Below are 26,323 nucleotides of genomic sequence, written 5' to 3' on the forward strand. Positions count from 1 at the left end.
ACCGAGCGGAGACTGGAGACTGAGCGGGGCGGGCGGGTTTATTGCGGGCGGCGCCGCTAGAGCGGCAGGTACAGCGAGTAGTCGGCGAGCGCCCAGCGGCGGGCCGGGCGGCCGGTGCGGCCGATCATGGGCAGCTTCTGCACGTAGCGGGAGGCGGGGCCGGGCCCGCAGGGCGCGGGGAAGGCGGTCTGGAAGCGGCGCCCGCGGCAGCGCCGCCCCGCCTGCCGCCCCGCGATGATGAAACGGAAGTGGGGGGCGCCGCGCGGGGCGAAACGGCTTTTCTGGAAGACGTCGCGGGGCCCGGGGCCCTGCTGCCGGGGCGCCCCCCGCGCCCGGTGCACGCGCGGCAGCGGCCTGTTGTCGGAGGCGGCGGGCGCGGGGGCCGCGGGGGGCCCGCTGCCCCGGGGACTCTCGTCGCCCGGCGGGCTGACCACGGCGCTGGCCGTCAGCTGCGGCATCTTCCGCACCGAGTCCGGGGCCGCCGCCGGCTCCTTCTTGTCCCCGGGCGGCCGCGGGGTCGTAGGCGAGGGCTGGCCCGTGCCGAAGCGGGTGGCCAAGCTGTCGCCGAAGAAAGCGTAGAGCTCCCGGTAGATGTCCGCCAGGGTCACCGGAGGGCCAGGCTCCGACGGCCCCGCGCCGCCCGGCGGCAGCGGGAGGCCCGACCCGAAGCCGGGCTCGGCGCCGCCCCCGGAAGGAGACTCCTGCAGGAGGAGGCTGTCCCAGGGCAGGTCATCGGGGCGCCGGCACCCCCTGCCGCCAGGCCCACTGCGGTGGGGCTCGGCCGCCTGCGCCTTCATCTTCAGCAGCCGCTCCACGGCCACCTGGGGGAGAGGACAGGCTGTGCGGGGGCCACGAGGGCCGGCCCCCGGGCATTGCGGGGGGGGGGGGGGCGGCCCGGGGGCATTGCTGGAGGGCTGGCCAGCGGGATATTGCGGGGGGGGGGGCGCCCGCTCACTCACCAGAATGGCGCCGTAGACCTTGTGCCCGTCCGCTTTCACCTGGGCATTGGATACGGAGTAGTCATCCAGCACGGCCTGCAGGTTCGTCCAGTAGGTGGACAGGTGTGGGTACAGGACGCGCTCCACTGCCTGGAAGAGAGAGAGGGATGCAGAGGGCCTCTTGGTGGCTAATCGCCGCCAATGCCCTTTCCCATGAAAGTCCTACTTTTATCCCTGATACTGGACAGGGCTCCCTCCTAACTTCCCTGCGTGGCATCTCAACCAACATTTATTTGGAACCTACTGTGTGCACAAGCCTTCACTGAGCCCTGGAAATTAAGGTGGGTACAAAGACACAATATAAAGGATCTGCTACAACTGACATGCCGCGTCACTGACACGAGGGCCAAGAGGGTATAAGTGATGGCCAGGGCTAACGGGAGGAATTTAGGTGCCAACTGCTTCCCTGTACACACAGTACTGTCTTCGCCTGGATGTGAATGGGGTCTCAGCTCAAACCACAAAAACAAGTCAGAGTCCTGGATTCCTGATTACAGAATTTTAAATCCGTAAGTCAATTTGCAGAAAGCAATTAAGACTTCACAGCGGAGGTTATGTTTCTGTGGGGCTCTGATGGGTAAGAGCCTTTGGTGAGTCGTCCACAGCCTGAGGATCTGAAAATACTGACAGAACTGACAAGCTCCTAGAAAAATATGACTTGCTACAGACAAGAGCTATGAAAGCTTAAAAAATTTTGTAACTGCAGTAATTACAAATCTAACGACAAAACACCACGCCAAATTTGACAGTCTACAGACACTCAAGAAATGAGCATCTCAATATTATTAAACCAAATATAATAACGGAATACCCTCCCCCATTCTGTAAAGCCAATGTAAACCTGTCCCTAAAACCACACAAGGACAGTACATAAGCAAACACATGGCTAATTTCATCATGAATGTAAGGAAATCCTTTAAAATGTCAGTAAACTCACCAGTATATAGAAAATACACTACACTCTAATACTGTTTAAAGACTATATACCATGACCAAATTGAGTATATCCCAGAAATGTACATATCGTTCACTAAGAAACTCTGTCTCTAAGTCTCCCTCCCCTCCCCACCCCTCGCCCCCCCCCTCCCCGCACACTAAGACTGGGCAGCCACTGAGCAGATCAGACTCCTCGAACCCCACTCCCCCAGCTCTGCAACCACAGCTGACAAACCCAGTGTGGCTGAGACTGAGGGATTTGGTAAGTTGAAACTGAAGACAGAAATGCAAGAGAAAAACCCACTGCCTTCAAAAGAAAAGAACTACCGACAGGAAAGGCTGCACCTGCCTCTCCCATCTGCCTGCCTGGCTGGCAGGGAAGGAAAAGAACTTGCATGTTGGCAAAGGAAGAAGCTGGGTGCGACCAGTGAAGTTTAAAATAAAAACAAAAACATGCAGGTCCAGGTGTGTGTCTCTGTCAAACTGTGACCTCTTGGTTTATAGGTCAATGCTTAACCACTGAACCACACCAGCTGGGCTGCACACAGGACTTTTGAAGGGATAAGACATTTATATACAGAAGATCAGTGAACCAATGTCACCCCAATCTATATGTATAAAAGGCTAAGTGACCGACCAGCCAACCGACCATCCGGTACATGATCCTCACTGGCAATTTAAAAATAAACATTGACCCAGTGCACAAATTTGTGCACATTGAAAGGAAATTATAAGAATTATCTTACTATCGCTATTCTCCCTTTCTCTATGATAGAAGTGTCAACCAAATTCACTATTGACAATGACAGATCAAAACACGAGACTGGCATCAGCAAGAGCTTTATATGTATTGCACATGTGCAAATCAACTTAGCCTTTTATAGATATAGAATAAACTTGCTTAATTAGACCTGCTTTCTGATTTAGCTAAACTTTTTCCAGCCCAGTGAAGCACCCCAACTTCTCTTTCAGATAATCGTCAGCAACACAGCAGTAAATATCAACATGAAGCAGATTATTATTGTAGATCACGCAGGGAGAACAAAGGGTCAAATATTTAACTGCAGCAGTGTTTGATTATATACTGTGCAGTGAGAAAACCTGAAGTCATTTTCAAGGCCCACCATTTCTTATTTCTTTTCAGTCAGGTCAAGTTTCTAAACTTTCTAAATCTCCGTTTTCTAGCTAATGAAAAGAATATAGGATTCCACTGAGTCTCCTATCTACCTACTCCAGGCCTTCTGTGAGGATCAAATGAGATGAGGCATGGGAAAACACTTCAAAGACATTTGGTTAAAGTGTGAAATGTTTCCACCTAGCTATAAAGCAAGTTGTGTTCCTGGGCTGAAGAAACTCCAAGGATGCTAGTCATCGCTAGGGAGAGGAAGCTGGGCATCGCTACATGATGTCATTACCCGGTCAGACACTCAGCGTATTAGCCTTTTATATATATATAGATTTCTTCTAATTAATTTCCTTTCAATGTGCACGATTCCATGCACCAGGCCACTAGTAAATTCAATAAAAAAGAAAGAAATAGTCCTATCTGGTTTGGCTCAGTGGATAGAGCATTGGCCTGCGGACTGAAGGATCCCAGGTTTGATTCCAGTCAAGGGCACATGCCTGGGTTGCAGGCTTGATCACCAGTGTGGGGCATGCAGGAGGCAGCCGATCGATGATTCTCTCTCATCATTGATGTTTCTATCTCTCCCCCTCCCTTCCTCTCTGAAATCAATAAAAAAATATTTTTGTAAAAAATAAAGAAAATAAACAAATAAGCACTGGCCTGTGTTGCTTAGTTGGTAGGGGTGTCCGTCCTGTACATGGAGAAGCCGCGGGTTTGATCCCCAGTAGTTCTCTCTTATCAATGTGTCCCTCCCTCCCTCCCTCCCTTCCCTCTTCCTCTCTAAAAAAAATAAATCAATAAAAATATATTTTTCAAAAACACAAAAAACTTACCCCCAAAATATAAGTAAATAGAAAAAAACAGAAGTATCTAATACATTTGGACATAAGCATAACAAAAATAAAAGGCTATCACTGAGCCTGGCCTAAGGCAAGAACTCAGTGCACAGCAGCAGCAAGGATACACCATTTTTATGATAAAACACACACATGTACCATTTTCCTAATGACAAATGGCAACTCTAAAGGCTGTGAGAAAGGCCAGGTCCTCACCTTCCAGCCAAGGGCATGCAGCCCCACCACAGCCCCGTAGTGAGAGCAGAGAGGCCGTACAGGGTCTGCCAAGACCTTCTGCAGGGACAGCAGGATCTGCTGATAGAGGCCACTGACAAGGTCCCCATGAGTCCTGTGGGAGCAGCATGCAGTCAGAGGGGCGGAGGCAGCGCCTGCCCAACACGGTTCCAGTCACAGCACGCGGAGAAAACGGCACCTGCACGGCCCTTGTGGGGGTGAACGAGGGGCCAGGGTAGCTGCCCGGGACCTGAGGCCGAAGGACCAAATCCTCAGTATGTTGTCATCCACCTGTCGCATCCCAGTGCACCACGGCACACTGTGTGGGAAGCTCCCAGGGAATGGGCTCCCCACCTCTCAACACACGGCCTCCAGAGCAGAATGGACCCCATCTCCTCCCCCAACCCACTCAGCTCTGCAGGTCCCACCCTGGACTCCGCTCGAGGCCCAGTGGCTACCAGAAGATGTGGCTGAGGAGGAGGGCGGCCCCATCCCGCAGAGTCCAGTGGTCATTCAGGGGGTTGATGGAGGCAGCCAGGGGCTCCAGGACGCAGTAGAGGACACTGCCCACCAGAGAGCGGACATAGGGCCCCAGGCAGAGGTGCGGGTTCCGAACCAGGCTCCGGGCCACTTGCAAGAGCCGGTGCAGCTGCTCCAAATCATGGCTCACAGACTTCACCTGTTGGGGGAAGAGGATGGCTGAGGGGCACAGGAGGGGCCCAGGAGCCTGCATTCTGATGGCACCGTCCAGGAGCCCCACATGCTGCTGGGTCACCGCCTCCACCAACGTCCTCCCAGCCCCGCCTGCTCACTCACCCCGCTGACCACATACACGAAGTACGGCAGGAGCGCTGCGATCTTGGAGTTGGTCTGCAGGTCCTGGAGAGCAATCTGAAAAGGAAGGGGCAGCCTCACTGGACCCACCAGCCCCAGGCAGAACTGGCTTTTTATATATATTTTTATATAAATATAAGAGGTAGGCAGAGGGAGATAGAAACATCCATGATGAGAGAGAATCATTGATTGGCTGCCTCCTGGACACCCCCTACTGGAGATCGAGCCTGCAACCAGGGCAGATGCTCCTGACGGAATCGAACCTGGGACCTTTCAGTCCGCAGGCCGACACTCTATCCACTGAGCCAAACCGGCTAGGGCAGAAGCCAACTTTTTTTTAAAGGACAGTTTAGCACTGACGTATTAAAGTTTTAAATGTTTACACTTTTTGATTCAGCAATTTAACTTCTATAAATTTAACCCACTGTAAAAGAAGCCCACACACAGCACAGTCTGTACTGATCAAAAATTGGCCCCAGCTGGCGTGGCTCAGTGGTTGAATGTCCACCCATGAACCAGGAGGTCACGGTTCAATTACTAGTCAAAGCACCAGCCTGGGTTGCAGGCTCAATCCCCAGTGTGGGGTGTGCAGGAGGCAGCCAATCAAGGATTCTTTCTCATCATTGATGTTTCTACCTCTCTCTTCCTCTCCCTTCCTCTCTGAAATTAATACAAATATATATTTTTTTAAATAATAAAAATTTAATGCCGAAACCGGTTTGGCTCAGTGGATAGAGCGTCGGCCTGCGAACTGAAAGGTCCCAGGTTCGATTCCGGTCAAGGGCATGTACCTGGGTTGCGGGCACATCTCCAGTAGGGGGTGTGCAGGAGGCAGCTGATCGATGTTTCTCTCTCATCGATGTTTCTAACTCTCTATCTCTCTCCCTTCCTCTCTGTAAAAAATCAATAAAATATATTAAAAAAAAAATTTTTTTAATTGAATGCAACCTAATGCCTTTTTTTTTTTCATTTCACTTTTTGTTGTTGTTGTTGTTAATCTTCACCCGAGATATTTTCCCATTGATTTTTAGAGAGAGTGGAAGAGAGAGGGAAAGACAGAAACATTGATGTGAGAGAAACACATCGACTGGTTGCTTCCTGCACTGTGCCCTGACCAGGGCCCGGGCCAGGGAGGAGCCTACAACCAAGATACATGCCCTTGACCAGAATCAAACCTGGAACCCTTTGGTCCACAGGCTCTATCCACTGAGGCAAACTGGCTAGACTAGAGCTTCATTTCACTTTAAGTTAAATTCATTGGGGTGACAATGACTAATGGAATTATATAGATTTTAAGTATGCGATACATCACCTATGATACACTGCATTGTGCGCCCACCACCCAGAGTCCGATCTTCCAAGATATTTTACTGAGAAAAGCAGCGGTTCTAAAACCAGGCGTCTCGGTAGGGCCCCGGGGGCTTGTACTAGAGCAGTCACTGTTTATACACGGACAGAAGGTGGGGTCCACAGGAGACTCTCACTTCCTACTTTGTATGTCTTTGTGTACAGTAGTTCCACAATAAACATCTGCTGCCATTACTTTTATACGCGGAAAAAACACATTAAATGAAGAAAATGTTGTTACCCAGCACCTCCGCCACCTGTGCCCTCCAAACCCCTCTGGATACAGTCCCAAGGCTGCGGCTGGGGAAGCAGACGTCAGGCCCGTGGGGAGGGCGTCAGCTCCCAGGCCCACAGCTGGCCCTGCCCTGTGCCCGGGGAACAGGAGCCAAGCCTGTGAGGCAGGAAGGGATGGGAGCCACATTCCTCATCTTCAAGGGAAAAACAACAGCAGCCAGAGACGTAGAGACGTGGAGGATGGAAAACCCTAAAGCAGAGGCCACGTGGTGGAGCAGCCACCAAACTACCCTCGGACTTGGACAGACAGGACTCACAGGCACTGCCCAGCAGGCCTCGGAGCCCCAGAGCCTAAAGCGGCAGGGGCTGGTCTGAGGCCTGGGGAGGTCTCAGAGCAGGCCTGGCTCCCTCTCCTTCCTCTGCTCCCGACCGCTCACCCCGACCCACCCCGATCTCAAGTCCAGGCAAAGGAGTTTCAGTGTTGATGCCCCTCTTAGCCCCAGGCCCACAGACACTCCGAGAGTGGGCTCTGGGACGAGGTGTGGGGAGGCACCCGGGGCCCTGCTGAGCTGCCCATGCCCTAAGGATCAGGGCTCCTCCTGGCGTAGGAGAGGAGTCGGCACTGGAGGAGGCCGGGCTCAGAGCAGCACAGCTGGGAACAGCTCCCACACACGGCAGCCATCAGTGCGCAGAGGACAGGGAGTAGGCATCCAAAAGAACTTCATGAGAATTCGGAAGCTGGACTTGGTGTCCCGAATGGGGGCCCACTCACTACCTTCATCAGCTGTGGGTCGTCCCCCAGGACAGCGCGAGTCACTTGCTGGTAGTACTTGAGCAGGTCATCGGTCAGTGAAGACACAGCGCTGGGCACTGTGAGACGATGGGCAGGAGGTGGTCAGGGTGGAGAGCCCAGCCCGCTCTTGGCCTCCCTTGCCTGCTCCCCCACAACCACCATCCCCCTCCCCCACCAGGAGCCTGTTCAGACAGGACCCCCAGAGCACAGAGCCGCCAGCCCCGCTGAGCTGCCTGACCTTGCAAGCTCTCACCACTCTGTGCTCTGCCCCCACCCCTCCTCTGCCAGGCAGATTCCTGCTCAGCCCTTAAGCCCCACGCTCTGCTCAGCAGGCCCTGGAAGTGAGGCACATGCCCCAGGGACCCCGCGTGCTGCTCAGACTTCCGTGCTCGCACCCAACACGCAGCATCACGGCTGGTTACAGGAATGAGCCCCCATCTCCAGTGCTGAGCCCTCTGGGCAGAGACCAGTGTCCACTCAGAACGAGGTGTCGATAAGTATTTGTGAGCTGGTCTCAGGGGTGTAGAGGTACCACCCTCAGCTCCTGCGGGAGGAGGGTTTGACCAGGGGGCCCGCTCCCCACAGCTGCCTTACCCGATCCTTGAGGCGCCAGGTTCCCTTTGCCGTCCAGGTAGGAGACATGAACTAGAACCAGAGCAGAGAGAGGGCTCGGCTGGGGCTTTGCCCTCGTCGCGCCCCCCACCCCCCCAGATGTGCTCCACCCACCAGCCAGCCCAGCACCACTCCCCTGACAGCCTCGCTCTCGCTCCCCGCTCCACGCTCCACGAGGGACCTGCATTCACCTCTCACAGCCGTCTCGGCACAGCCTTTGGGGATGTTGGTGGCCAGGGCCAGCTCCACCAGGTTCACCTCCCGGTCCTCAGGGAAGTAGAGCTCCCCCTCCCTGACGGGGCGCAGGGGCAGCGCCTCCTGGGCTCCGTACCCGCACACGGCCTGGCAGAGAGAGCAGAGACAGGCTGACCGGGAGGAGGGGGCTCTCCCGCTGGGCAGGCAGCCTCACCCGTGGAAAGGCCAGAAATCCTGAGAAAAGGCGGGGGGGGGGGGGGGGGGGCGGGGGGGGGGCCTGGGGCTTTAGACCCATCACGGGAAGCGTAGCTGAAGGATCCAGTGCTCACTGGGTCAAGATGGAGAACATGGGTCCCCCTCCCACATCCACAGGGACTCTGAGTCTCCGCCCCCACCCCTCCCCATCCCCCTCCGCCCGCCACTGTCCTCCCTCCTCCTCACGCTCACCCAACTGTGAAAACACTATCTTCTAAACAAGACCTCCCTCCCCTGACGCCCTGGCCCAGAACAACTATCAGGACATACGCACCCACGCGGCCCAGGCTCCTCCCGCCCCCACTATGCCTCTCCTCCTCCCAGCCGTCTACTCCAGCCTCCTTGGAAGGCCCAGCTCAAGTCCCCTCTCTTCCCAGAAGCCTCCCTACCCCGGCCCCGTGCCGCTCTCCTTTTCTGAACTGAGACCGGGGCCTGCGCCCAGCCCTGCCCCGCAGCGTGCGCTTCCCTCGCGTGTGCATTCGGCCTCAATGCGCTACCAGCCCCGAGTGTGCGTGGCCGAGTGTGCGTGGCCGGAGGCGGCTCCTGCGGCTGCGCCCTGCACCTGCCCACGCACCTCCACGCTGCTCCACCGGAGGGCCCTGTTGAAGTCCTCCACGGTCAGCTTCCGCCGTTTGGTGTGTTTCATGAACTGAGAGCTGTTCTGGGAGCGGAGGGGCAGAGTCAGGGGATGGGGAGCAGGGGGCGCGGGCCTGCGGGGCACAGAGGCAGCCGGGGGAAGAGGCGGAAAGGATGCCAGGCCAGCCAGCAGAAAGCCTGGGTTCCAGCTCTGCTCTTAGGCAGACAACACCCAGCGCCGGTCCCCCTGGGCCCTGGCTTCTCACACGCAGCATGTGAACAGGAACCTGCCGGGCTGCCAGCGGGGCTGCTGCGAGGAGCACAGAAGATGCCCAGGACCTGCTCTGTCCGCCGGAAGCCCAGGTGGTTAGAAGGGGAGCCCTGGGAGGGGCAGGACTCCCTCCAAGCACAGGGCAGGCGCCCGATATGTTTGGTGAGTAAACCCCTGTGTGAGGGGGGGACAGGGGGTAGGAAGGAGAGCTGGGGGTGGGGAGTGGGGTGCGCACCTGGGTGGCCTCTCTGAGCCGGTAGCACACGTCCTCTGCGAGCAGGGCCGCCACCTCGTCGCTCAGCTCCAGGCCCGTGCTCTCTGCCATGAGGCGCACCGACTCCCGAGGGATCTCCACAAACCGCCGCTCTTCCCGCTCCGACATGGCCCCGGTGGAGCTGGGAGAGGGGAGGGGAGGTTGGCAAAGCCCCCCATCCCCCTGAGCGCCCGGGAGCCTGCCTCCAGGCCCCTCCACTGGGTCTTGCAGCTCCGGCTCCAGATTCCCCACCCGAGGAGCCACGAAGGCTCTGAGCCAGCGTCCAGGGGAGGAACTCTGAGTCTCAGAGCAACAGACTTGAGCGGGGCAGCCGGCAGTGCCGCCTGAGAACACTGAGAACGTGCCTGGCCTTGGGATCCAGGGGACTGGCGCCCGGCCCGGCCCTACCACTTCCTGTGTGAATGTGATCGAGACCTTCATCAGCCTGAGCAACTGGTGTTCTAAATTGTAAATCAATTTAGGGTAATAATCCTCACCCTCCCCAACTCACGGGCTGCTATGAGAACAGAATGAGATGATGTATAGAAAGCCAGGGACCATGCCCTAGCCCAGCGGTTCTCAACCTTCCTAATGCCGCGACCCTTTCATACAGTTCCTCATGTTGTGGTGACCCCCAACCATAAAATTATTTTCGTTGCTACTTCATAACTGTCATTTTGCTACTGTTATGAATCGTAATGTAAATATCTGATATGCATATTTCAGATGTATTTTCATTGTTACAAATTGAACATTGTTACAAATTGAACATAATTAAAGCATAGTGATTAATCACAAAAACAATATGTAGCCCTAGCTGGTTTGGCTCACTGGATAGAGCGTCGGCCTGCGGACTGAAGGGTCCCAGGTTCGATTCCGGCCAAGGGCACATGCCTGGGTTGCGGGCTTGATCCCCAGGAGGGGGCGTGCAGGAGGCAGTCACTCAATGATTCTCTCTTATCATTGATGTTTCTATCTCTTTCTCCCTCTTCTTTCCTCTCTAAAATCAAAATGTATTTTAATATATTTTTTTTTTATTGATTTTTTACAGAGATGAAGGGAGAGAGATAGAGAGTTAGAAACATCGATGAGAGAGAAACATCGATCAGCTGCCTCCTGCACATCTCCCACTGGGGATGTGCCCGCAACCCTGGTACATGCCCTTGACCGGAATCGAACCTGGGACCTTTCAGTCCGCAGGCCGACGCTCTATCCACTGAGCCAAACCGGTTTTGGCGTCTAAAATCAAAATGTATTTAAAAAAAAAAAAAACAATATGTAATTATATGTTTTCCGACGGTCTTAGGCGACCTCTGTGAAAGGGTCGTTCGACCCCCACAGGAGTCGCGACCCACAGGTTGAGAACCGCTGCACTAGACTGTAGGCTCCCTGCCGGCAAGGATCATGCCTGTTTGCTCACCTTTGCATCCCCAGCGTCCAGCAGTGTCAGCACATAACACGCCCTCGATAAACACTTGCTGCAAAAGATGAAGAGCGGCTATTTTTCTACGCACATGCTACGCCTGAGGCAGGCACTGAGCTAAGTGCTTCTAGGCTTATACCTCCACCTCGTGAACAACAAGATGGGTGTTGGGTAAGTACTGTGTCTGTTTCACAGCCCAGGAAGTCAGCTCAGAGAGGTAAATGTCCATGGCTTCTCCAAGCTCACCCATCCAGCGAGCACCAGGTAGGGAGCAGGGACTCAAACCCTTGTCCCTAATCCTCGGGAGTGGCGGGCTGTGGGGGGAACAAGGCCTGGGTTTCCAGCGCGAAGACCTGGCGTTGCAGACCCGCCAATAGATGGTTGTTAAGTTTCTGCTCCCCCATCTGTAAAATGGGAGCATGAAGTCCAGCCCCGGGAAGGCGCGGAGGGAGGGTCCCTTTGCGTTCCCACATTCACACCCACAAAGTCGCGTCTGGCACCAACATCTCCCGCTCCTCCGCCTCCCCTCGGCCTCCGCAGCCACTAGCCAGACCGGTGGGGAGGCGTGGGAACTGGCCGCTACCGGCCTCCGTGCGGCGCATCCTCCCACCCAGCTGCACGCATCCCGGACCCAGAGGTGAAGGGGTGCGGCGCCAGAGGTCAAGGGTTACCGAACTCGGGTCACGTGGTCAGCGAAGGGGGCGGGCCCCCGGCGGAGCGGGCTCGAGGCGGGTCCGAGTGCGCAGCCCGCAGCGGGGCGGGGCGAGGTGGGCCTGTGAGGGCTCGCTCACCTGAGGGCTCCGGCCGGCGAAGGTGGCTCCGAGACCTCGGCGACAGCGGCGGCGGCGGCCCTCTCACCCCGCCCACACGAGTTCCCTCTCTCCGCGCTCAGGCCCGCACTCCGCGAGCACAGCCAATCCGCGAGCACCTGGGGAAGTTCCCGCCCTCCAGGAGGCTTCCAGCCACGCGATTGGTCACTGGGAAGGGGCCGTAAAAGCCCCAGGCGCCGGGGCCACGTGACTTTACAGGATCGCGCTTCTTAAAGCAACAGCTCTTGGGAGGTTGCGGAGCCAGGGTGTATGACTTTGTGTACTTTTTTTTTTTTTTGACTTTGTGTACTTTTTAATAACTTTCAAGGAAAGCGTCCCCAGGCCCTTGGTCTCGCCTGCTCCTGAGCTTCCGAGCGCTTGCATTTATGCGACTGCAGCAAAGCTTCAGACTGGCTTCGTTTTCTCGCCCTCTTAGTGGAGCTCAGCTTCCCTCTCCAGCATCACCTGCCACTTACCTTTCCCAAAGAATGGGTAAGGCTCCCGGGCCGGTACTCTTCGCGGCCAGAAGGGTCTTCAAACCCACGTGCAAGTCCAGACCGCCGCGCTCTGCTCATTCGGGCACCCTACCTCCTATCTTCCCCGTTCCCGTCCTATAAACCAAATACAAACCCTCACCTACCTCGCCGACTTCCTTGACCGGTTACACGCACAAGGGCAATTCTCAACTGAGAAGCAAGGGGGCTTATTGACGAAAAGATGGTATCTGGAGTCAGACCAACCTGGGTTCAAGTTCTAACACTGCTTTTGGGCGAATTACCTAACCGCAGCTCCCCCATCTACAAAATGGGTAATAATACCCACCTCACAGTTACTGTAGGTTGAGATGTTTGTGAAAGCGCTTTGCAGAGTTGGTGGTTGAACTTTCTTTCACTCACACATCATGAGGCAGACAGTAAACTAATTAATTCCTTTATGTTTATCCAAGAAGGGGCAGTTTGCACGAGCGATTCTAGAATGGAGCTTTCTGCAGGGGAGCGAGCATGGATGTAACATCCTCACTCTCCCTCCCTCTCGGGGTAGGTGTTGCTGCCTTTAGAAAAGATCCTCAGAGACTAGAGCTGGGAGAGCCAAGTGGATGTGAGTGAGGTTGCCATGGCAACGCCGCCTAAGGGGACTGCGACCCCGCTGAGTTTCCTCCAACCATATTCAGAATGGCATCTGCATTGGGAATAAATATTACGCTTGCACTTGAGCAGGGTTCTCAACCTTCTGGCCCTTTAAACACAGTTCCTCATGTTGTGACCCAACCATAAATTATTTTTGTTGCTACTTCAAACTGTAATGTTGCTATTGTTATGAATTGTCATGTAAATATCTGATATCCAGGATGGTCTTAGGCGACCCCTGTGAAAGGGTCGTTCGACCACCAAAGGGGTCGCGACCCAAAGGTTGAGAACCGCTGCTCTAGAGTGTCTGTCCTCCTGTGCGTGAAGGGAAGGACTGAGGTCCTGAGTCTGAGATCAGATCAGCAGAATCTGGGCCACTGGCAGATCTTCCTAAGATACTGGGCTGGAGAGTCATGGGCAACCTTGGAGGCATGAGACAATCAAAAGAGGAAGGCCAGGGACCCGAGGGATGTTGGGAAACTACCCAAGCTGCCTGGGACTCCTTTGCCCCCAACCTAAGTGGGGACAAAGGCCAGGCAAAGCAATAATTATAGGAAGTGTGGCCACAGATCCAGCACAGTAACTTTCCTGGATTTAACAGACTTAGAAAAGCTGGCGCAGTGCTGAGAGCTGGAGATATAAAAAAGACAGGGATGCATGTGAGTCTACAATTATCTCAATAAAACAACTGAAACTTTACATAATTAAAAAATGAAAAGGGAGACAATAGCAAAATAATGTTTCTGACCCACCACAGAGGCCTAAATGGAACAGCTTCTAGCAGTCCAGGAGTTGGGAAGGCAAGGTGAACAGAACCACATTCGTACCATGTTCCAGGCCTTATTCTGGATGCTTCCAGTCAGGGTTCTGGACCTTGGCACACTCACATTTGAGGCTAAATAACTCTGTTGGGGGTGGGGGGGCTGTGCTATATACCCTGTAGGATGTTTAGCCTCATCCTTGGCCTCTACCTACTAGAAGGCAGTAACACCCCCCCACACACACACACACACCCGCCACACACACCCTCCTCTTGCAACATCCAAAAATGTCATTGCCAAATATCCCCTGGGAGCCAGTCACCCCAGATGACAGCCACTGCATTGTGTAGTAATTATGGTTAAGTCGAATGCCTCTCATGGGCCAGGCCCTATGTCAGCCACTTGCATATACAGTAATTCCTCCCTGGATGCTCTTGATAGGTTCTGCAACTTTAAACAAAATGACATATAAGGAAATCCAGTTTATGAGACTAATTGACACAAGCAAGAGTTAAGTTGCAGCCCAGCCGGTGTGGCTCAGTGGTTGAGTGTGGACCTGTGAACCAGGAGGTCATGGTTCTGTTCTTAGAGCACATGCCTGGGTTGCAGGCTGAATCCCCAGTAGGGGGCATGCAGGAGGCATCTGATCAAGGATTCTCTGTCATCACTGACGTTCCTATCTCTCCCTTTCCCTTCCACTCTGAAATCAATAAAAATATTTTTTTAAATAAAATTTTAAAAATGTTTTTTAAAATAGTTAAGTTGCTAAGGAATCGTACCAAGGTTATAAAGAAATGTTGAACGAAACAATGCTGAAAGAAACATTATCCAGGACCTGCAGCAGCAACCATCCAAAGAGGGTGGTATGCCCGCTTCACAATGAGGAATCGCAGTCACCAGCTAGGGCCGAACCCAGCGCCGCAGCAACTCCAATGCCAAGCTTCCTGCCGCACCGCTCTGCTTCCCACGGGCGTCGGGAAGAACGACTGAGGTAGCTAGATTAGAAGGCAGCAAGCAGACCGGCCGGGAGGGCGCTCCAAAGCAGACCCAGTGTGCGGGGTGTGAGGGAGAGCAGCAGACCCACAGTGTGCGGGGTGTGAGGGAGAGCAGCGAGCAGACAGGCGGGAAAGGGCGCTCCAAAGCAGACCCACAGTGTGCGGGGTGTAAGGGAGAGCAGCAGACCCACAGTGTGCAGGGTGTAAGGGAGAGCAGCAGACCCACAGTGTGCGGGGTGTGAGGGAGAGCAGCGAGCAGACAGGCGGGGAAGGGCGCTCCAAAGCAGACCCACAGTGTGCGGAGTGTGAGGGAGAGCAGCGAGCAGACAGGCGGGGAAGGGCGCTCCAAAGCAGACCCACAGGGTGCGGAGTGTGAGGGAGAGCAGCAGACCCACAGTGTGCGGGGTGTGAGGGAGAGCAGCGAGCAGACAGGCGGCTCAGGAAAGGGCGCTCCAAAGCAGACCCACAGGGTGCGGAGTGTGAGGGAGAGCAGCAGACCCACAGTGTGCAGGGTGTGAGGGAGAGCAGCAGACCCACAGGGTGCGGAGTGTGAGGGAGAGCAGCAGACCCACAGGGTGCGGAGTGTGAGGGAGAGCAGCGAGCAGACAGGCGGGGAAGGGCGCTCCAAAGCAGACCCACAGGGTGCGGAGTGTGAGGGAGAGCAGGGCGTTTAACTCTGCAGTCACTTCACGTCTTCTGCGTTGCTCCCAGGCTGGTGTGGTGATTGCTCAGCACACACAGGCCAGTTGTTGTGCGCACCCTGGGAAGGGCTGTGTGGGGACCCCCCAGTCTGTGTCCTTACTGTCCTCTTGTTCACCTCGCCTTGCTTGCTGTCTGCTCCCAGCTATGCTCTTAGTAATTTTCAAGGGTGAGGGAAGGGAAAACATGAGGAAACTACACTGGTATTCAGAGCGGCTCTCACGGTATCATTTGCTGGAAGCCAAAGAGGAAACATTAGTACCTTTCCTACAATTAGGGCAGGAAAGGGCTGTTCGATCCCCTGGGTGGCGGAGGCTAGTTGAAGCATCAGGCCAAGAAATGAGGGGCAAGCAACAACTGCAGTTTTTAAAAAAAGAGCTGTTTTTACCAAAGAAAGAGGGTAACACTTCCATGAGAACCAAAGACCGTTTAGGGTCAGAACAGTCAGAATCTGGGAGTGGCTGCTAAGCCGGAAGGAGTCAGATGTCTTCTGGGACAAGGAGCCTGCCCTGCCTCCCCACGGCAGCCAGGCTGGGCCTCTGGACCACGTGGGAGTGTGAGAATCACCCTCCCGAGACAAGGGTCAAACATGGTAGGAGGCGCGGTGTTCAGCTCACAAGCCCTAGGAGAGGAAAAGCAGTTGGTTAGACTCAGAGCCTGGGGCAGCCGTCACTGCACTGCCCATCCCCGGGGCACATGCCCTGGGTCTTCCAAGCAGACGGCGAGACAGTTTCCCTCATCTGTGACTCAAGCATTAAATCCCATCTCCACCCCTGTCCCCACCCTCCCCTTCCCCAGGCATCAACCCGGTCATGCGTGATCCGTCACTCACCCAAGTAATCATCCATCAAAGAGCCGATGGCAAACTGCAGGAGGGAAGGCAAAAAGGAAATGAGGTCTAAGCCTGCACAGACCTATCCTCTAAGCCCAGCCCCAGACTTTCTGCCCACCCCCGCTCCGGGCAGAAGAGCTCAAACCCCAGGAAGCCTCGGTGGTAAGAGACCAATAGCTCCTGGCTCTGCCTGGCACGGGAAGGGAGGCGGGCAAGAGACTCACAATGTCGTTCTTATCCACACGGGTCCCCACGATCTTCAAGCGGATCTCATCGTCCTGCTGAATCACAATGTCCTGGGAGGAGGGAACAGAACACTCAGACATATCGCCCCCCCACCCCACCCCAGCCCCCCCCTCTCCCTCAGAGCGGCTCCTGCCCTCCGGTCTCTGACTTCTTCCCACTGACTCACCTCATCCATTGTCTTGTAACACGGTGGGTTGGAGTTAGGATCAAACTCCATCTCGGACGGGATGGACTGAAAGGAAAGGGAGACTGGCTGAGCGCTTTAAATGGAGGCTGCAGGAGATGGTCATGAATGGGTGTCTCCCCCCAGCCCCGCCCCGCATGCCCAGGCTCACATGTCGGGAGATGAAGCAGGACATGGGTCCGATTTCTGTGAAGAGTCCAACCTGGAAGGAAAATGAGTGCCCCTTGCTTTTTCTTTTGTGTCCAAGTCTTCTAAGCTCCTCATCTTCCTCTGAGTCCTCATAAATTCTCCATGTATTGAAACCACACCAAATTGTGATGTTTTCCTTTCTCTTTTTTCTAGCTTTCGTTTTAAGGTAAGCAAATATAGTACAGTAGTGAAGAGCTGAGGCCTGGGGCTTGTCTGTCCAGGATTTCATCACTTGTTGGCCACTAGACTTAGTTTCTCTAAACCTGAGCTTCTATAAAAAGGGGTAAGAGCACCCACCTGTCAGTCACTGTGAGGCGTCACACATTACCTGGCTCACAGTAACTACTCCATCAGTGGATGCTACTGTCATCGTGACCATTAACACGGACGTACACGCCCCTGAGACAGGACCCTTTGACAGGCGAGAAAACCGAAGCACAGAGGAGTGACGTGGGTGGCCAAGGACGCACAGTTAGCAAGTGGAGTTGGGACCCACCCTACATCTTCTGAGGGACCGTCCACTTCCTCCCCATGTGTGGTCTCACCTTGTTGACCTGAGTGACGACAGCATCCACGACTTCCCCTTTAAAGGGCCGGAAAACAATGGCCTTGTACTTAACTGGGTAAAGGACAAAGCCCCTGCCTGGCTGGATCACACCAGCCCCAATATTGTCGATGGTGGTGACAGCAATGACAAAGCCATACCTGCAAGGAGGATGACAAAGAGAAAGGCCCTGTGTGTGGAAGAGCCTCTAGCACCATCTGCAACAAGAATCAGAGACAGCACAAAGGGCAGCCCATGGCACCCCTGCCCCAGAGCTCAGTGGCCAAGGACAGGACGCTGATCGGTATCTGTAACGCCAAACACTGCTCTCATAATGTCACAAAAAGGGCCAAGCACGCTGCAGTCCTTGAGCCAAGAGACCCTCAGAGTCGCGGGGAGGAGCCTATTAAAATGCACATTTCCAGCCCCGTCTTGAGTCCTGAGTATGCCGTGATGGGATCCGGCTCAGGAATCTGCTGCTCAAAAAATGCCCCAGGTTATTTTAACAACGGAGGCCCAAGTACTCCACAGTGCTAGGCTCCTCCCAGCTCACGCACACATGTGCGAGTCCTCTCTCTGCAGAGCCCAGCGATGTGCCATGTCAGGTCCCTGGGCATGGGGGCAGGGAAAACCAGCAGAATCACAGACGGAGGGCAGACACGGGAACGGTGATTAGAGTGTGACTCCACCGGGGCTGGCCTCCCTCTAACTTTGAGGTCATTGTTCCCAGCGACCAACACGGGACCTGGCACACAGGAGAGCTGCAGAAATGTTGGCGGAGCGAATGCATGGCCAACCTCAGCTGAGGGGCAAAGCCTTGTGACCCAGCTTTGCAGAAGGCGCCCGGGGAACCCGAGGCAGGAAGCCACGGAGTGCCTGGGCGCCTAGGAGTGTGGGAGGGGGCTCCCCAGAGTCGGTGGCAGGACCTTGCAGAACGAGGAGCTGGGGGCGGGCTGCTAGCGGCGCGGACAGCGCGGCACTCACTTGCCGGTGCAGGTGCCCTCCACCTCGGTGAAGAGCTTCTGCTTCACCGTGTTGAGCAGGTTGGGGCCGAAGTAGCGCGGGTGCAGCAGGATCTCGTGCTCCAAGGAGATCTGCGGGGAAGGCGGGATGGAGACCAGGCCAGGCGCAGCGGGAAGACGGGCGAGAAGCGGCCGCGGGTCCCGGCGCCCCGCCCCGCCCCGCCCCGCCGCTCCTCTCGAGCCTGCCCGCGCCGCCGCCCGGTGCCCCGCTCACGTGGTAGAACATCCTCCTCCCGGAGTCAGGGACGCAGCCGCGTCCACACCTTCCCGGGCAGCGGCGCCGCCGGCACGACCGGAAATACACGCAGCCGCCCCAATACCGCTTCCGGGCCCCCGCGGACCCGATTGGACGTCGCTGTGGTGGGCGGGGAAACCCACTAGGCCCCGCCCCCTCCCGCCCACAAGCGCCCCAACCGGCGGCTCTCTTAAATTCGGTGCCCAGAATAGCAGCTCAATAAAGAATTCCTTTTGTTTTCTTTTCTTGAATAAAGAATTTTAAACGAAATTATTAATTAATTAATTATTTAATTCGTGAGAGATGGCGTGAATAAAACGCTTTGACAGAGCACATCCATTTAGCACTCCTGGTAGATGGTAGCAGAATTGAGTTAAATTGTAGGACTCCCAGTTGCTGGTGCCTGGCAATTGCTTGGATGTGGGGGGTTGGGGGGAGGGTAGAGGAGGAGCAGGGAACACATTGTAACTGGAGGCAGAATCATTCGTAATAAATAGTTAAAGCTCATCACCTCCTTTTTCCCAACAGGTTGCTTCCAGAACACGGGTGCGTCGTGAAAACCACCACTAAGTCAAACCCAAAACGAGAACGGCAGACTCGTACCAACATCGTCAATCTTGGACACACAGATTCCGGCAAGCCCACCCTGCTGGGCCCCTGACCTACAAATGTGGTCGGATTCCCAAGGGAACCATCGGAAATTTCGAGAAGGAGGCTGCTGAGATGGGAAGGGCTCCTTCAATATGCCTGGGTCTTGGAGAAACTGGAAGCTGAACGTGAGCGCGGTATCACCATTGATGCCTCCTGGTGGAAATTCGAGACCAGCAAGTATTAGGTGACCATCACTGATGCCCCAGGACACAGAGACTTCATCGTAAACATGGTTACAGGCACTCCTCAGGCTGACAGTGCTGTGCTGAGTGTTGCTGCAGCTGTTGGTGAATTTGAAGCTGGTAGTATCTCCAAGAATGGACAGGCCCGTGAGCATGCCCTCTGGCTTACGCACGGGGTGTGAAACAGCTGATTATTGGTGTTAACATGGATTCCACTGAGCCCTCTGCAGCCAGAAGAGATACAAAGGAGGGTATTGTTAAAGAAGTCAGCACTTAGCCCTGGGAGATGTGGCTCAGCTGATAGGACATCATCCCCTGCACCGAAGGGTTGCTGGTTGGATTCCCAGTCAGAGCACATGCCCGAGTTTCAGGCTCAATCCCCGGTGTGGGGCGTGCAGGAGGCATCTGATGGCTCTTTCATTCTCACATCGATGTTTCTCTCTCCCTGTCCCTTCCTCTCTCTCTCTCTAAAAATCAATACAAAATCTTTAAAAAAGGAAGTCAGCGCCAGCATTAAGAAAACTGGCTACAATCCTAACACAGTGGCTGTGGGTGAAACACATGTGGCCTCTTTGTGTGGCCTGGGCTTCCTCACAGCACTGTGGTGCGGCTCTAGGAGCAGTTATCCCAAGAGGACCAACCAGAAGCTGTATCCCCCTTAAAAAATTTTGTTATTGATTTCAAAGAGGAAGGAAGAGGGAGAGACATAGAAACATCAATGATATCAATGATGAGAGAGAATCGTTGATCAGCTGCCTCCTGCATGCCCCCTCCTGGGGATCAAGCCTGCAACCCTGGAATGTGCCCTGACTGGGAATCAAACTGTGACTTCCTGGCTCTTAGGGTGATGCTCAACCACTGAGCCACACTGGGTGGGTTGTATCTTCTTTTACAACCTAGTCCTAGCCTCTCAAATGTCACATCTCCCTGGAGGAGACAGTCCCGCCCAGACTCAGGTAAGAGACCTTTCCTGATGGGAGGAGCATCAATGTCATATTGTAGGATGAGTGTGTGGAAGGGAAGATCTTGTCAAGGCCATCTTGGAAAAGATAGTCTGCTGTAAGAATAGGATCTCTGCAGCCTAGACCAGTGATGGCGAACCTTCTGAGCTCGGCGTGTCAGCATTTTGAAAAATCCTAACTTAACTCTGGTTCCGTGTCACATAGAGAAATTTTTTTATATTTGCAACCATAGTAAAACAAAGATTTATATTTTTAATATTTATTTTATATATTTAAATGCCATTTAACAAAGAAAAATCAACCAAAAAAATGAGTTCGCATGTCACCTCTGACACGCGTGTCATAGGTTCACCATCACTGGCCTAGATAGTAGAGAAGCCCTAGTGATGATGTCTGCCACCACCTGTCTTCCAAAGATTCACAAGCAAGCAGCAGGTCCGGCCCCTGAGGAGCAGTCTTTGAGCAAGGATCACCCACCTCAGCTGCCCTTCTTCCTGCTTCCGGGCTCCTTCTTCTGTGCCACCATTTCTTCCAACAACTAGGATAATCCTGCCCCCAGCTGAGTCCAAATCCTCTGGCCTTGGGCACTACAACCATGTGGGAACACTCTACCAAGACAGATCTACAATAGCGATTAGGGGTGTGGCTATAAAGACCCACATTCAGTCTCAGCTCTGACTTGTATTCACTGAGTGACCATGGCCAAATTACTTAACCACTCTGACCCTCAGTCTCTTCTTCCGTCTAATAGAGACAAGAAAGGCTATTTTGGAATCAGGGACTATATTGTTAGCATATTGCTAGCATTTAACAAATGCTAAACAGTACATATTTTTCTAACTTCTACGAATGCACAGAAACATAGAAGCAAAGCTTTTTAATCTTTTTCCTTGGGGGAAAGTTACTACTATAAGTAAGAAATGTCTTTAGTTTTAGCTTTAAATTTCACATAGTTTTTCATGTGCTATAATCTGTCTATATTAGCTTAGTACCTCTATTCCCTAAATGAAAGCTTTTATAAAAAAATAAAAAATACAAACAACTAAATGGTGCTCTAGAAAGAGGTGTCCTGGTACCCTGTAGCTCTGTGTGCCCCACTTTGAGAAGCAAAGCCTCCAAGCTGTGCCCTGCTTTAATGGTGCTCCCGGGGGTGAGAGAAGCCTAAATCCAGGGCACACTTGGTTCATTAAGCTCTGGTGGCCACTGGTGTGCACTGACCAGAGGGAGCACCTTCAGGTTTGCACAGAGGTTGAAAGAACTGTAACTTTAAATATCTAGAGCCCGTATGCACGGTGATCCCAGTGTGCCAAGCCCACAGTCCTTTTGTGCAGACTCATCTTCATCTGGTCCTTTTTGCACCTATAGAAACATGGTTGCTTTAGCTTCCCAAGCAGCCTATGCCAGTGGTCGGCAAACTGCGGCTCGAGAGCCACATGCGGCTCTTTGGCCCCTTGAGTGTGGCCACGAAGTTTCAATCGCACTGTACGTACACGCCCGCACGTGGTATTTTGTGGAAGAGCCACACTCAAGGGGCCGCAGTTTGCCAATCACTGGTATGCTCCTTACTGCTTAGCAACTCCAGCTGCCCTCTGCCCCACAAGTTTTTCCTCCAGTCCCCAGCTTTTTTTCTTTTTCTTTTTTTTTAAAATATATTTTATTGATTTTTTACAGAGAAGAAGGGAGAGGGATAGAGAGCCAGAAACATCGATGAGAGAGATCGATCAGCTGCCTCCTGCACGCCCCCCAGTGGGGATGTGCCCGCAACCAAGGTACATGCCCTTGACCGGAATCGAACCTGGGACCCCTGAGTCCGCAGGCCGCCGCTCTATCCACTGAGCAAAACGGTTGGGCTAGTCCCCAGCTTTAAATACTATCTATATGCCCATGACACTCCCAATATGTATCTCCAGCCCCGATGTTTCACTGGATCTTCAGGCCCACAAGTCTAACTGGCTAAGGGGAATCTCTACATACGGGTCAAAAACAGAATTCTCAATTTTCCTCCCCATTACCCCCATCTCAGAAGATGGCTCTGTCAGCCACACCATTGCTCATGCTACAATTCTGGCCATCCTTGACTTCTTTTCTTCTCTTGTCCCTCATCTCTTATCTTTTTTTTTTTTTTTTAATGTATTTTATTGATTTTTTTTTACAGAGAGGAAGGGAGAGGGATAGAGAGTTAGAAACATCGATGGGAGAGAAACATCGATCAGCTGCCTCCTGCACACCCCCCCACCGGGGATGTGCCTGCAACCAAGGTACATGCCCTCGACCGGAACCGAACCTGGGACCCTTGAGTCTGCGGGCCGATACTCTATCCACTGAGCCAAACCGGTTAGGGCCCTCATCTCTTATCTTTTTAAAAAAAAATTGTTGACTTTAGAGAGTGTGAGAGATACAGAAACACTGATTTGTTGTTCCACTTATTGATGCATTCACTGGTTGATTCTTGTTTGTGCCCTAACAGGAGATCAAACCTGCAACCTTGCCCTAACTGGTTTGGCTCAGTGGATAGAGCGGAGGTGAAGGGGGGAGTAGCGTGGGTGAAGGGGGGAGTAGCGGGGGTGAATCGGGGAGTAGTGGGTTACAGGCACTCAATTAACCCTGTGGACATATTGCTCTGGTCGGTCAAGAGGCAGGTGTCACTAACTCCGGACGTACAGCCTTTCCTTTGTCTGGGGACGCCTCAAAGATGTCTTCACCAGCAGCCATGCCCTAACTCTCCTGTCCCGGGGGACTGCAGGGCCTCGAGCCCGGAGTTCAGGCCAGGACTGCGACAGCGCTCACGCCCGCGAGGCTGGTTCTCGGACTCCGCCATTACGGAGTCGGGAGCCCGAGCCGTCGGGGTGAGGGGGGCGAAGCAGCGGGGCACTGAGGGTGTAGGAACCTTCAGGACACAACTGAGGTTCAGAGGTGTGGCTGCTGCCCCCGGTCACGGCAGAGCGGGTCTCACACCCGGGCCTCCTGAGTTCCACTCCAGCTCGTTCGTCCTCCTCCTCGGGTCAGCCTGCAGCCGACGCAACACAATTCTCTACGCGGTGCAAGGCCCCCCCTCCCACTCCCGCCCCCACTCCGCGCCAGGTGGACGCGCTCCGCAACCTAGAGCGCGGTCCCCGCTTCAGGTAGATGGAGAAGCTCAGCCAATCCAGAGGGCTCTGAGGCAAAGAAGGCGGGACCAGGAAGAAAAGTTTAGGACAGCAACGCCAGCCAATCCGACGCCTCGTTGCCTGAGCGACGGCCACCAGCACCCACTTGGAAACGCCGCTCAAGAGTGGGCGGTGGCTAGTGCACAGTGAGCCAATCCGTGACAAGGGAAGGCAAAGTTGAGCCCGTTGCATCTGAGGAGGTGGGAAGGGGCGGAGTTCGCCCAGTGGCTGCTCGGTGGAGGGTGAGGGACCAGCTTTCTCTGCTAGTTCGCACCCTAGGACTTCCTAGCCCCTGGAATGCGAGAGAGGCTCAGGGAGTTCCCGGAGTGGGGCGTAGAGGTATCGCCGGGGAGGCCTGGGGGCGAGAGAGACCTCCAGTTGGAGGAGGTGCTGAAAGCCACCGGGTGGGCATAGAGGAAGCGGAGGTTGGTTAGGGGGAGGGACTTCCGGGGGCGGGGTTTGTTGGCTGGGTGGGGCCTGCTGCTGAGGTTAAGTCGAGGGGGCGGAGCTAAAAGACCACTGGTTGTGACCTAAGAAAAAAGGATAGCAATGTAAGCGAGCATTTTGGGGTCAGGACAGTGTTGCCAGAGGTATGTTGGTGGCAGCTCAGGGCTGATATGAAGGTTTCTGGCGAGGTTACCAGCCCTAACCCACTGTCCTCTCTTCCCAGGGAACCGCTGGTGGGGACCTTCCTAGGGGCCTGCCCCTCGTGGGGTGCTATGGAGTTTCCAGAACACAGCCAGCAGCTGCTGCAGAGCCTCCGAGAGCAGCGGTCCCAGGGTTTCCTTTGCGACTGCACCGTGATGGTGGGTAGCACCCAGTTCCTGGCCCATCGGGCCGTGCTCGCCTCCTGCAGCCCGTTCTTCCAGCTTTTCTACAAAGAGCGGGAACTGGACAAGAGGGACCTGGTGTGTATCCACAACGAGATTGTCACGGCCCCAGCCTTTGGGCTGCTTCTGGACTTCATGTATGCTGGCCAGCTGGTGCTGAGGGGGGACACCCCAGTGGAAGACGTGCTGGCAGCTGCCAGTTACTTGCACATGAATGACATCGTCAAGGTGTGTAAGCGGCGTCTGCAAGCCCGGGCCCTGGCAGAGGCAGACAGTACCAAGAAGGAGGAGGAAACCAGCTCACAGCCCCTTAGCTTGGAATTTCTGTCCCACACGTCCCGTGGCCCTCAGCCCTCCTTGGCTTCTGCGGAGATATCAGGCCACTGGGGCAAAGGGGAGTGGAAAGGCCCTGCTGCTCCCTCACCTACTGTCTGTCCTCCAGACGAGCCGCCCATGCCCAGCGGCGCTGACACGACACAGCCTGGCGTAGAGGTTGATTCAATGCATCTACGGGCTCCTCCTCCACCGGTGGCGGATATCTCCCTTGCCAGCCCCAGTAGCTCCACAGAGCCCATTCCTGCAAGCTACTACTCTGGCCTTCCCACAGTTTCAGTGGAGCCACTGGCTCCCCTCGACGTGGGTTCTGAGAGTCTGAGGGTGGTGGAACCAAGGGGTCCCGGAGGACCATTGCAAGGCTTCTACAGCCCATCTTCTGCTGCAGCCCCAGTCCCAGCCCCAGTTCCATCCCAGGCCCCAACCCCAGCAGAAGCTGAGCTGGTCCAGGTGAAAGTAGAAGCGATTGTGATTTCTGATGAGGAGCCCGATGTGTCGGAGACTCAGCCTCAGGGGCCTGAGGGATTGTTCCCACCTGGGGAGGCCATGTATGGTGCTCAGCCTCCCCAGCCAGAGGCTTTTGAGGAGCCAAGGGCAGCAGGATTGGAGGAGGTGGGGCCAAGTGACCAGTTTCTGCCCTCCGATCCTCACCTGCCCTACCATCTGCTGCCAGGTCCAGGGCAGTATCATCGAGGACTGGTGACCTCACCCCTGCCTGCACCCCCCGCCCTGCATGAGCCACTTTACCTGCCTTCTGATTACGAAGCAGCCCCAGGAAGCTTTGGCGTTTTTACTGAGGATGTTCCCACTTGCAAGACATGTGGGAAGACCTTCTCGTGCTCTTACACACTACGGCGCCACGCCACGGTGCACACACGGGAGCGGCCCTATGAGTGCCGCTACTGCCTGCGCAGCTACACGCAGTCAGGGGACCTGTACCGCCACATCCGCAAGGCTCACAACGAGGACCTGGCCAAACGCAGCAAACCCGATCCAGAGGCGAGCCCCCTCCTCGGAGTGCACCCCCTCCCTGGCTCCCCCACAGCAGACAGACAGAACTCTGGTGGAGGGCCGCCCAAAGATTTTGTACTTGGCCCCAAAAACTAACATCTGGGGGAGCTCGAGCTGATGCCAGGCCTGCTCTTGCGACACAGAAGGTGGGAAGCATCGCGTTTCCCCTGCCGGGTGACGGAATGGGTGCTGCCCGGGCTGACGGTCCCTCCCACCCTTTTCTTTACCCAGGCGGTTCCTCTCCAAGGGCGCTGGGAATTTTCCTGAGTGTAATCACTTCTCACTCTGCATTCTGGACCATAAAGCTAGCAGTGAAAGTATCTTATTGAACTGGTGTTGGCTGGTTTCTTCCACAAACCTGCATGACTCCTGCCGCTTTCAGCCCTCTAGATCAGCGGTTCTCAACCTGTGGGTCGCGACCCCTTTGGGGGTCAAACGACCCTTTCACAGGGGTCGCCTAAGACCATCGGAAAACACATATATAATTACATATTGTTTTGTGATTGATCACTGTGCTTTAATTATGTTCAATTTGTAACAGTGAAATTGAGGGTCACCACAACATGAGGAACTGTATTAAAGGCTCGCGGCATTAGGAAGGTTGAGAACCACTGCTCTAGACCTTTTAAGAAAATGACATCT

General features: G+C 54.6%; 3 protein-coding genes across 8 annotated transcripts; 1 reads left to right on the forward strand and 2 right to left on the reverse strand.

Annotated features, from left to right (window-relative positions):
• Positions 1–20: 20 nt before the first annotated feature.
• On the reverse strand, positions 21–12,961 carry TAF6L (TATA-box binding protein associated factor 6 like). 4 transcript variants are annotated; one of them, XM_036295719.1, is made up of 12 exons: positions 11,715–12,961; positions 10,921–10,978; positions 9,483–9,642; positions 8,975–9,061; positions 8,142–8,292; positions 7,933–7,983; positions 7,321–7,415; positions 4,947–5,021; positions 4,589–4,809; positions 4,113–4,245; positions 960–1,088; positions 21–821 (listed from the first exon to the last, which is right to left on the reverse strand). In XM_036295719.1, the coding sequence occupies exons 2-12, from the start codon at positions 10,926–10,928 to the stop codon at positions 57–59; spliced, it is 1,875 nt and encodes a 624-aa protein (XP_036151612.1). In that variant the 5' UTR covers positions 10,929–10,978; positions 11,715–12,961; the 3' UTR covers positions 21–56. The 4 variants fall into 4 exon arrangements, with proteins under 4 accessions (XP_036151612.1, XP_036151614.1, XP_036151613.1 ...); XM_036295721.1 differs by lacking the exon at positions 11,715–12,961 and adding an exon at positions 11,595–11,689; XM_036295720.1 differs by lacking the exon at positions 11,715–12,961 and adding an exon at positions 11,063–11,577.
• A 2,711-nt stretch (positions 12,962–15,672) lies between these two features.
• On the reverse strand, positions 15,673–18,673 carry POLR2G (RNA polymerase II subunit G). Of its 2 annotated transcripts, XM_036295724.1 has the most exons (9): positions 18,546–18,673; positions 18,294–18,403; positions 17,311–17,470; positions 17,094–17,177; positions 16,728–16,778; positions 16,559–16,624; positions 16,371–16,442; positions 16,147–16,180; positions 15,673–15,936 (listed from the first exon to the last, which is right to left on the reverse strand). In XM_036295724.1, exons 1-9 carry the CDS (start codon positions 18,555–18,557, stop codon positions 15,923–15,925), a joined length of 603 nt encoding a protein of 200 aa, XP_036151617.1. In that variant the 5' UTR covers positions 18,558–18,673; the 3' UTR covers positions 15,673–15,922. The 2 variants fall into 2 exon arrangements, with proteins under 2 accessions (XP_036151617.1, XP_036151618.1); XM_036295725.1 differs by lacking the exon at positions 17,094–17,177 and having other exon boundaries at positions 18,546–18,672.
• Positions 18,674–23,554: 4,881 nt separating this feature from the next.
• On the forward strand, positions 23,555–26,145 carry ZBTB3 (zinc finger and BTB domain containing 3). 2 transcript variants are annotated; one of them, XM_036295922.1, is made up of 2 exons: positions 23,555–23,846; positions 24,178–26,145. In XM_036295922.1, exon 2 carries the CDS (start codon positions 24,227–24,229, stop codon positions 25,775–25,777), a length of 1,551 nt encoding a protein of 516 aa, XP_036151815.1. In that variant the 5' UTR covers positions 23,555–23,846; positions 24,178–24,226; the 3' UTR covers positions 25,778–26,145. The 2 variants fall into 2 exon arrangements, with proteins under 2 accessions (XP_036151815.1, XP_036151817.1); XM_036295924.1 differs by having other exon boundaries at positions 23,555–23,749.
• The last annotated feature ends 178 nt before the right edge of the window (positions 26,146–26,323 follow it).

This window comes from Myotis myotis, unplaced genomic scaffold (genome assembly GCF_014108235.1).
Source record: "Myotis myotis isolate mMyoMyo1 unplaced genomic scaffold, mMyoMyo1.p scaffold_m19_p_27, whole genome shotgun sequence".
NCBI lineage: Eukaryota > Metazoa > Chordata > Mammalia > Chiroptera > Vespertilionidae > Myotis > Myotis myotis.